This window comes from Sus scrofa, chromosome 2 (genome assembly GCF_000003025.6).
Source record: "Sus scrofa isolate TJ Tabasco breed Duroc chromosome 2, Sscrofa11.1, whole genome shotgun sequence".
Classification (NCBI taxonomy): Eukaryota; Metazoa; Chordata; class Mammalia; order Artiodactyla; family Suidae; genus Sus; species Sus scrofa.
The window spans coordinates 14,814,222-14,825,386 of record NC_010444.4 but is presented as its reverse complement, the minus strand read 5'-3'; the positions used below and the strand labels follow the sequence as shown (position 1 = coordinate 14,825,386).

Sequence of the window (11,165 nt, the reverse complement as noted above, 5' to 3'; positions counted from 1 at the left end):
TTGGTTGGTTTTTGTCTTTTTAGGGCTGCACCTGTAGCATATGTTCCCAGGCTAGGGGTCGAATCAGAGCTGTAGCCGCTGGCCTACCCCACAGCCACAGCAATGCAGGGTCCAAGCCGCATCTGCAACCTACACCACAGCTCATGGCAATGCCGGATCCTTAACCCACCGAGGGAGGTTTCAGGGATGAAACCTGCATCCTCATGGATGGTAGTCAGATTCGTTTCTGCTGAGCCACGACAGGAACTCTGACATTCAGGTTTTTAGGTATAGGTTCTCATTTAAATCTAGATTCTTTCCAAGTTGTACCACAGATGCTGCCTTCTCATTTTGTCCTTAAAACCTCAGGGCTGTCACATTTGTTACTACAAGTTAATGGGTTGAGCCAACGAACTTACCCCTGTCTTTGTGTCCTCTCTGCAAAATAACGATAGCAGTTAAACAGCTGGGAGATTTTGCCATCTGTTTAGTTCTTTTCTCCTTTCATCTCTTCTTGGGAGTGCTCTACCTCTTTCTCCTGTTCCTTCAAAGAGTAAAAAGTTTCAAACCATAAATATATGAAGGGTTTTTAGAAGTATTTCCCCTTCCTCTTTTTGTCTGCCAAGTTTCAATTCGGTTCAGGTGCTAGCAGATGTTTATAGGCAAATAAAATAAGTCATTTCTACAATGTAGCATAGATGCTCACTGACCTGAGTAAGGGTTCAGACTTGTTTTAAAAATTTTTCTTATTAAAGTTGATTTACAGTGTTCTATCACTTTCTGCTGTACAGCAAAAAGACCCAGTTATACATATATATCTACATTCTTTTTCTCACTTTATCCTCCATCATGTTCCATCACAAATGACTAGATATAGTTCCCTGTCCTGTACAGCAGGATCTCATCGCTTATCCACTCCAAATACAATAGCTTGCATCTACTAATTCCAACCCCCAGTCCATCCCACACCCTCCCTCTCCCCCTTGGCATGTTCTCCAGGTCCATGAGTTTGTTACTTTTCTGCAGATAGGTTCATTTGTGCCATATATTATATTCCAGATATAAGTGATATCATATGGTATTTGTCTTTTTCTTTTTTCTTTTTTTTTTTTTTTGTCTTTTTGCCTTTTCTTGAGCCACTCCTGCGGCATATGGAGGTTCCCAGGCTAGGGGTCAATTGGAGCTGTAGCTGCCAGCCTATGACAGAGCCACAGCAACGCAGGATCCGAGCCTGCATCTGCAACCTACACCACAGTTTACAGCAACGCCGGGTCCTTAACCCACTGAGCAAGGCCAGGGACGGAAGCCACAACCCCATGGTTCCTAGTCGGATACGTTAACCACTGCGCCACGACGGGAACTCCTGTCTTTCTCTTTCTGACCTACTTCACTTAGTAGGAGAGGGTTAAGACTTTGATTAGAGGCTCCGGTTTGAGGTCAGAGGCCAACGTTTTTCTACATCCCAGACTTTAGTTTTATTTTAGCTCGCCTTTGTCATTGCCCAAATCCTGCAAGAATGTCTGGAAATTAAATAAGTCAAAATGTATGACTGTAATCTCAGGCCTGGCAAAACTTCTATAGGCAACCATAGGTCCGCACCCAACAATTGTTTATGCTTCTCTTGCATCCTCTAGAATCCTGCTTACGCATCAGATTCTGTTGAGTAACGGTGTGCGGAGCCAAGTCAGGAACGGTAATATTCCTTGTCTGCTTTCTTGGGCTGTCTTGACGCTGGCCCCTGACAATGCCAGGCTCGGGAACTATTTGTTTCTGAACTCCAGCCAAGAAGTCTAACAATTCTCTCCCTTCCTTTCCATTGCCCTCTTCTTCCTTACCAATGCCAAGTCTGGGATTTTTCCTTGTCTAGAGACTACACAGGCAAGGAAATGAACTTTTCTAGGGATACGACAGGCCACTTACCAGAAAAAAGTGCCCTTTGTTCTCTTCAAATGCCTTTTCCTTAAATGACATTTCCCTCTAAGGCTTCTGCATATATATCTGCACTTAGCTACTTAATTTTTCCAAGATCCCTGTAGAACATTACAAGAAGTAGGTATTGGAATTCTGATTTTTCTGATTGGGAAGCAATAGATCAGAAAGGAAAACTGCTATGCCCTAAGATTAGTTGTGTCTGAATCCATTCTTTTTTTTTTTTTTTTTTTTTTTTTTGTCTTTTTAGGGCCCCACTCGCGGCATATGGAGGTTTAGGGGTCCAATCAGAGCTATAGCTGCCGGCCTACACCACAGTCACAGCAACTCCTGATCCCAGCCATGTCTGGGACCTAACACCACAGCTCATGGCAACACTGGATGCTTAACCCACTGAGCGAGGACTGGGATTGAACCCGCAACCTCATGGTTCCTAGTCGGATTCGTTAACCACTGAGCCATGACCCGGGACTCCTTCATTCTTAAACTCACTTAAAAATCCTTGGAGTTCCTGTTGTGGCTCAGCAGGTTACAAACCTGATTAGTTTCCATGAGGATGTGGGTTCGATCCCTGTCCTTGCTTGGTGAATTAAGGATCCTTCATTGCCATGAGTTTTGGTGTAGATCGTGGACGTGGCTTGGATCCCGAGTTGCTGTGGCTGTGGTGTGGCATGGGCTGGCAGCTGCAGCTTTGATTTGACCCCTAGCCTGGAAACGTCCAGGGGAAAAAAAAAATCCCTGGTAAATAAAAGTATGTATACATTTTTACTCAGGAATTTCACTTTGGGTTTTATCCTAAGGAAGCAAATGGAGATATGCTTCAAGAGGCAAGAACGACTGTCATAGTCTTCTTCTGTTTTAAAAAAATACACTGGAGTTCCTGTCATGGTACAGCGGAAATGAATCCAGCTAGGAACCATGAGGTTTCAGGTTTGATCCCTGGCTGCACTCAGTGGGTTAAGGATCTGGCATTGCTGTGGCTGTGGTGTAGGCCAGCAGCTATAGCTCCGATTAGACCCCTAGCCTGGGGACCTCCATATGCCTTGGGTGGGGCCCTAAGAAGACAAAAAGAGCTAAATAAATAAAAATAAATAAATAAATAAATACACTTTATATTACTTTTTTAAAATTATTTTTTTGGCAGTGCCCATGTCATGTGGAAGTTCCAGGGCCAGGGCTCAAACCTGAGCCATAGAACTGACAACACCAGATCCTTAATCTGCTGAGCCACCAGGGAACTCCCTTTTTCTTTTTCTCTTCTTTTTCTGTTCCAGGTGTCTATCCAGAATACCACATTACATTTAATTTTCATGTCTCCCTAGCTTCTTTAAGATAGTGAGAGATTCTCAGATTTTCCTTATTTTTGATGACCTCGATACTTCTGAGGAGTACTGGCCAAGTGTTTTGTAAAATGTCTCTCGATTTGGGTTGGTTTGATTAAAAAAGAAAAAAATCATGGCGTTCCCACTGTGGCGCAGTGGGTTAAGACTCCAACAGCAGCAGCTTGGGTTGCTGTGGAGGTGTGGGTTCAATCCCCAGCACTGCACAGTGGGTTAAAGGATCTGGCATTGCCACAGCTGTGGCAGCTCCAGCTTGGATTCACTCCCTGGCCTCGGAACTTCCATATGCTGCAGGGGTGGCCAAAAAAGAAAAGGAAGGAAAAAAAAAAAAAAAGACCACGGAGGTAAGGGGCCATTCTTGTGACATCATATCAGGGGTACAGTCTGTCTACATGACTTTTCACCAGTGATGCAAATCACAGAGTAGCGTTTGCCAGATTTCACTGGGCTTTTTTTTTTTTTTTCTTTTTTCTTTTCCATTTTTGGCTGCCCTGCAGCATCTGGAGCTCCTGGGCCAAGGATCAGATTTGAGCTACAGTTGAGACCCAACCTGAAGCTGTGGCAATGCCAGATCCCCAACCCACTGTGCCAGTTCAGGGATCAAACCCGAGTGCCAGTGCTCCCAAGCCACCACTGATCCTGTTAAGCCACAGCAGGAGCTCCCACTGTGCTATTTTTTAATAAGAAAACGTCTCGGAGTTCCTGTCGTGGCGCAGTGGTTGACGAATCCGACTAGGAACCATGAGGTTGCGGGTTCGGTCCCTGCCCTTGCTCAGTGGGTTAACGATCCGGCGTTGCCGTGAGCTGTGGTGTAGGTTGCAGACGCGGCTCGGATCCCGTGTTGCTGTGGCTCTGGCGTAGGCCGGTGGCTACAGCTCCGGTTCGACCCCTAGCCTGGGAACCTCCATATGCCGAGGGAGCGGCCCAAGAAATAGCAAAAAGACAAAAAAAAAAAAAAAAAAAAAAGAAAACGTCTCGGAGTTCCCGTCGTGGCGCAGTGGTTAACCAATCTGACTAGGAACCATGAGGTTGCGAGTTCGATCCCTGCCCTTGCTCAGTGGGTTAAGGATCCGGTGTTGCCGTGAGCTGCGGTGTCGGTTGCAGACGCGGCTCGGATGCAGCTTTGGCGTAGGCCGGTGGCTACAGCTCCGATTAGACCCCTAGCCTGGGAACTTCCATATGCCGCGGGAGCGGCCCAAGAAATGGCAAAAAGACAAAAAAAAAAAAAAAAAAAAAGGAAAACGTCTCAAGCTAAATGTCAATAACAGTACTGTAAATTCTATGAGGGCAGGGTCTTGGCCTGTTTCACTCACCACAGTGCACCCAGTGCCTAGAACAGTTGTGACACCTGGGAGGTGTTCAATAAATAGAATTTGTTGAATGCAAAGGAGATCGATTTAAACAAATTAACTTATACAGAATACTAGCAGTCATCATAAATATTCGGTGATACGGAAAAAGGCTAATGATAAAGTCAATGTGGAATTCCCTCGTGACGCAGCAGGTTAAGGATCTGGCATTGTCCCTCCAGCAGCTTGGGTTGCTGCTATGCCTCGGGTTCAATCCCTGGCCCAAGGACTTCCACATGCCTTGCCATCCCCCCAAAAAAATTCAGTGTAAAAAACAAGTTAAAAAACAGTTTCTGTACATCCTGTTTTCAATAAAGTGTGTGTGTGTGTGTAATGAAAGAACTAGAAGAATATTGTCAAAATGTCAACAGGTCATTGGAAGGATTATGAGGGATTTTAATTTTCTTCCTTCTTCAGTATTTTCAAAATTTTTAGCAATAAAAATGAATTACTTTGGACATCAGAAAAAAAAACAATAAAAATGGAGAGAAGTTTTAACCTTCAGAAAGATTCTAGAGAAAGAAAAACAGATGTTCTGATATAATGCCCAGCAACTGCATTATTTAGCTGTGTATTCGTATCTGCAAAGGAACTGAAATCAGTGGTGCAGTGCGACAGGGTGTTGTCCTGAAAATTCTGCAGTTTCTAGGAAACAGGGTACACTAGGCACCATCTGTTTCTGATTTAGGGTATTAGAGTTGCAAGATCATGAGCTGTATCTTTGTTACTCTCATAACAAGTTGTTTAAAGTTAAAAAAAAAAAAAAAAAAAAAAGAAAGAGGAGGAAAGAGCAAAACCAAATGCACAGGATGCCAGAGCGAATGGCATTATTGTATCGTTTGCGTTCTCCTCCCTGGGGCTTTGCATTTTAAAAACACATGTTGTGGTTTTTCTGTGATTATCTTCCCACTTCCTGTGTTGTATCTCCCTTACTGTAAATATCCTTTCGTACAGTCATGCTTTTCTTTCCTTGCCCGTGTATCTTTCCTCATCTGCACTATCTTTCTCCAAACTTCCACTGTACACATTTTTCCTAATACTAATTTGTGTAAGTCCAATGGGGTTTTTTGGGGTTTTTTGGGGTTTTTTGGCTATGCCTGGGGCATGCAGAAATTCCTGGGCTTAGGGTTGAACCCAAGCCACAGCAGTGACAACGCCGAATCCTTAACTGCCAGGCCACCAGGCAACTCCCCAATGGTATTTTTTATTCTCCAATGAGCGTTTTGGAACCCTGGCTTCAAATTCTAGTTTCATCTTTTCTTAGCTCTGTGATTTGGGGAAAGTCACTTAACTTGAGTTTCCCCCCTCAGAAACTGAGGGCACTATCATGTACCCACTGGGACTGTGGCAATGGTTAAATGAGATTTAATGTAAGTAGGTAAGGGGGTCTATCCTAGTGCTAGTCACAAATGAACACTTCAGCTTTGGAATCTATTACTTCCCTTCCCCCTTCCAGGCATCCTCTAGCTGTGTCTCCGGTCATCTTTCTGAAATGCCAACACATGCTAAAGGATCCAGTCCAACCTTCGGCTCTCAGGGTTCTCTTCAAACGAAGCCCAACCCAGTTCACTGGTCTCACTATCTTCCAGGCACATTCCATTCCGGCCACACCAAATCACTGGCTGTTGCCTAAATACATGTTACTCTTTTTCTTCTCTGTGCCGTAACACATGTTTTCTGGGTCCGGAAGTCTTCTGTGCGCCTATCTGGCAGATTTCTTTGTGAAACCTCTCTGACCGCTTGAGGCCACTCCTCTCTTCTCCGACCACAATAATTTGTTCAGACTTTCATTAATGCAATTCCCTACCCAAGGGTCTGTATCATTCACTCATTTATTCACCAAAGAATTATGCAGCCCCTATCACATGCCGGGCGCTGGGAACACAACCTCTAGTTAAATTATAATTGCCATAAGCACAGGGCTCCTCTCTTATTTCCCCCTCCCCAGGGCTTAGCACAGGAGAAAAGCAAACACTCAAGGTTCATTTGTTCGATGTGGAATACAATTAGAGCATTGCGTTTTTAATAATTGAATTGAAAGTCAGAATGCTACCAAGGGCTTCCTAGGTTGCCTTTTAAAGGCAAAGATAAAAGACATATTTTCTTGTACATGTAACATACTGTTATGCTTATTAACAATTCCAGGGGCCTCAGAAATATTCCTGTGCTTTGAATGGTCTCCATCTGGAAGAGTTTAGCTAATTAAACCCAAGACGGCAGATGAGTTGGCCCCATTTATCGCCAATGGATGAAATCTTCTCCCCAGAGAGTCCTCAGACAAATACCAAGGGTCAATGTTATTTTTAGTAACCTGGAGTTTTGAACGTCTTAAAAATTTGTTTTCAATTTCTAAATTTGCTGACATAAATTTTTTTCATCGCAAAGAATTAAATTGACTAGTGAAACTTAGCACATACAGAAGCATTTGTCTCAACTTTAGATGATGCTGAATTACCGTACTGGAGGTAAAGTTAGCCATTAATCTACAAAAAAAGAAGTTAGAAAAAAATGCTTTCTCTTTCCTTTTGTTTTTTTTTTAAGTTCAGGATTCCTGTTGGTGACAATACTCTGTGCAGATTGAACGGCGATTCAGAGAAAGCTATCATTATCCTTCCTTTTGAAGGATTTTCAAGTTTTTTTAAATTTTTTTTAGGGCCGCACCCACGGTGTATGAAAGTTCCCAGGCTAGAGGTCGAATCGGTGCTGTAGCTGCCAGCCTATATCACAGCCACAGCAACGCCAGATCGGAGTCACATCTGAGACCTACACTGCAGCCCCCGGCAATGCCAGATCCTTAACCCACTGAGCGAGGCCAGGGATTGAACCTGCGTCCTTATGGTTACTAGTCAGATTTGTTTCCACTGAGCCACAAGAGGAACTCCCAAGGGTTTTCAAGTTTTGATTATTACCTGTCACTATTTCTGAGGTGTCATTCTTGCCCCTGCCCTTTTGACTTTTCCGTCCTCTGCTAATGCAGAGAAACATATGGGCCTTGGGTTTTTGTTTTTTGTTCTTTTCTTTTTTTTTCAGCCGCCCCCACAGTTCCCAGGTCAGAGACTGAATCTGAACAGGAGCTGCGACCTCCAGCACAGCTGCAGCAACAGCCAGATTCTTAACCCCAGCACCAGGCTGGGGATCAAAGTGGTGCCTCCACAGAGACAAGTTGGATCATTAACCCACTGTGCCATAGCGGGAACTCCACGGGCCTTATCTTCTTGGATTAGTTTGCATCCAATCACGTGCTGATTTCTTTGAGGTTCAGAGTTAAAACCCTTTATCACTTCACATTAACAACAACGAAGGAATGGCCGCAAGAACTGAGTTTTATTGATATCAATGCAATTTTTTTTTCTCCAATGGGAAATAATTTGCCCATCTCCTAGGTTATATCATGAGATTTAAACTGACAGGCCCTGGAGTTCCGATGTGGCTCAGTGGGTTAAGGATCCAGCAATTCACACCGATACAGCTCAGGTCACTGCTGTGGCACAGGTTCAATCCCTGGCCTGGGCACTTCTGTGTGTCAGGGAAAGAGCCAAAAAAAAATTAAAAATAAAAATATAAACTGATGGACCCTAAAAGGAAAGAGCTCTATCAGGCTTTAGTGGAAAAGATACTATGAGATCGATAGTGAATAAAGCAAATTTCACGTCTATAACTGCCATCTTTGCTAGGCAGTGTCAGCCTGCACAACAGGTTCAACTGAAGGTCATAAAAACAAAAAGTCAATAAAAAAGTTAGCGTGGGGAGTTCCTGTTGTGGCTCAGCAGGTTAAGAACCTGACTAGTATCCATGAGGATGTGGGTCTGATCCCTGGCCTCGCTCAGTAGATTAAGGATCCTGCATTGCTGCAAGTTTCGGGGTAGGTTGCAGCTCTGGCTCAGATCCCCTGCTGCTGTGGCTGTGATGTAGGCCCGCAGCTGCATCTCCAATTGGATCCATAGCCTGGGAACATAGGCTTTGGGTGTGACCAAAAAAATAGAAAAGAAAAGCAAAGAAAGCGAGGGGCCAAAGAAACCGTGCAAGTCCATTTGGCCCCAAGCATGTGAGGCCCCAGCCTTTCTCAGCAGTTTGCCCTCCTGCTTTCCCATTCTTTTTCTGAAGGTCTAAAAGGGCCCAATAAAAACAAGGATTGGGGTGGGGTTGGCTGTGGAATTCAAATCCCTGAGTCTGATAAAACAGTTTTTTGCTCGTCATAGCCCCAAAGAATAGATTTGATCCATGGAGTTCCCATCGTGGCTCAGTGGTTAATGAATCCGACTAGGAACCATGAGGTTTCGGGTTCGATCCCTGGCCTTGCTCAGTGGGTTAAGGACCAGGCGTTGCCGTGAGCTGTGGTGTAGGTTGCAGACGTGGCTTGGATCCCACGTTGCTGTGGCTCTGGCATAGGCCAGTGGCTACAGCTCCGATTCGACCCCTAGCCTGGGAATCTCCATATGCCATGGAAGCGGCCCTAGAAAAGGCAAAAAGACAAAAAAATAATAAGAAGAATAGATTTGATCCAAGCCTTAGCTTCTGAGTGGTCTTTGGCATTTTACTGTGTCCCGAAATCCTAAAAGCTGTCACCATGCACTTTCCTTATTTCTCTTCTCCGAAGCCCTCATGGAGGTAATTTCATCCATCCTTCATTCCCCGGTAGTGTCAGAGGAGGGTAGCACAGTTTGTAACCTCAGGCCAAAATGCTTCCCCTATCTTGTGCTTTGGTATATGAGGAGGGCCCAGGCAATCCTTCCCATGCTTTAAGAAACATGTTACTAGGATAACTCCATGTTCACTAACTCCTTTGGAAGGATCCACTGTAGTTATTTGATTGCTTTTTTGGTTTTTGTTTTTAGGGCTGCACCTGTGGCATACGGAAGTTCCCAGGCTAGGGGATGAATCAGAACTGTAGCTCCCAGCTTACGCCACCGCCACAGCAACTAGGGATCCAAGTCACATCTGTGACCTACATTGCAGCTCTCGGCAACGCTGGATCCTTAACCCCCTGATCAAGGCCAAGGATCGAACCAGCATCCTCATGGATACTAGCTGGGTTCTTAACCTGCTGAGCTACAACAGGAACTCCCTATTGTATATATTTTTTTTTTTTCACTGAACCCATGGCATGCAGAGGTTCCTGGGCCAGGGATCTAATTTGCATCAAAGCCAGGGCCCAAGCCCCAGCAGTGACAATGATGGAGCCTTGAACTTGCATTGGCATCACGAAACTCTGACATTGTAGTGTTAGAACAATTGTGCTGCGCCTGTGCAGCTGGTGTGTTTATACTTCAGGGACACCATGCATTTTGTAATTCACCATTTTTCTCTCTTGCACTGATTACAGGGGGGCTCTGAGCCAACTTCTGTCCCATCTACAGCAAAGACTTTACCACCTGCATCTTACTTCCTTACCTTTGCTTTCCCTCCTGTTTCTTATTTCAAATTTATTTGATCTTCCTGTAATGTTTGCATTTTTATAAGCAGCCCTGATTTCTTCTTGCAGGAAGATAGGTTGCAGATAAATCAGTAAAATAAACACATGTGGGCAGGAAAATCCATAGAAAATGCGTTCCCTCAGGCAGCGGTCAGCTACCTTGATAGGATTTAGGGCTGCCCCAGCACGGTATGGATTGTGCTAGAAAATGCAGCTCTCTGCTCTTTTCTGCCGTCCTGTGTGTGGTTGAATTAGTTCCTCGCCATGTCTTCTCATAAGACTTTCAGGATCAAGCGATTCTTGGCCAAGAAGCAAAAGCAGAATCGTCCCATCCCCCAATGGATTCGGATGAAAACTGGTAATAAAATCAGGTACAACTCAAAGAGAAGACATTGGAGAAGAACCAAGCTGGGTCTCTAAGGAGCCTCCACGTGTGAGGTGGTGCACATATTGATGCTGTGTGGCAGTTATTTCCTTGCATCTTACCATATCACTGAAAACGGCACAGCCACCGTTGGATATATCTGGAAATGGGTTCTCTTTATGTTGTTGTTTCTGTATAGTGCTTTGCCTCAGTAATAAACATGTGAAGGCCTCTCCTTGGAAAAAAAAAAAAAAGAAAAAAAGAAAATGCAGTGCGCCTTTGAGCACCCAGGAGATCCCTATGGTATGGATAAACATGGTGATGAATGTATGAATTGCAAGTAAGTCATGAAGCCCTGGGACCAGCGAATGAATGGTAAAGCAGGAACCTAGGAATGTCTTTATTTTTTAACTTGGTTGTTGAAAAAGATTCGATTCTCTTATAAGAAAAAAAACTCAAGTGACCCAAAGGAAGTGATTCATAGGGGGATCAGCGTGGTGACCGAAGGCTAAAGATGGCGTTCCACAGGGAAAGCGGGAAGTGCCAAGCAGAAGCTACGGAACAAGAAATCAATCCACGTTTGTTGAAAGGCGAGTACATAAGCCGTCCAAACCAGGGTCACAAGCTCCCAGTTAAGTGGCTAGAATTTCTGCTGATGAATTGAAGGAAATTTGCAATAAGGAAAAATACACCCATCTGAAAAGAAATCCAGTTCATAAGGTCAGCCCAACCCAAAACAACATCAGTGAACAGGAATTTCATTCTCCGAACAATACCAATCTTAGCCCTAC

General features: G+C 44.3%; 1 protein-coding gene across 1 annotated transcript; it reads left to right on the top strand.

Moving 5' to 3' along the window:
- LOC100525679 (60S ribosomal protein L39) lies at positions 10,232–10,628 on the top strand. The gene has a single exon (XM_003122798.5). The coding sequence runs from the start codon at positions 10,275–10,277 to the stop codon at positions 10,428–10,430; it is 156 nt and encodes a 51-aa protein (XP_003122846.1). The 5' UTR covers positions 10,232–10,274; the 3' UTR covers positions 10,431–10,628.

Coding starts and splice junctions, on each gene's coding strand:
- LOC100525679 (XM_003122798.5), top strand. CDS start 10,275: ATGTCTTCTCATAAGACTTTCAGGATCAAGCGATTCTTGGCCAAGAAG.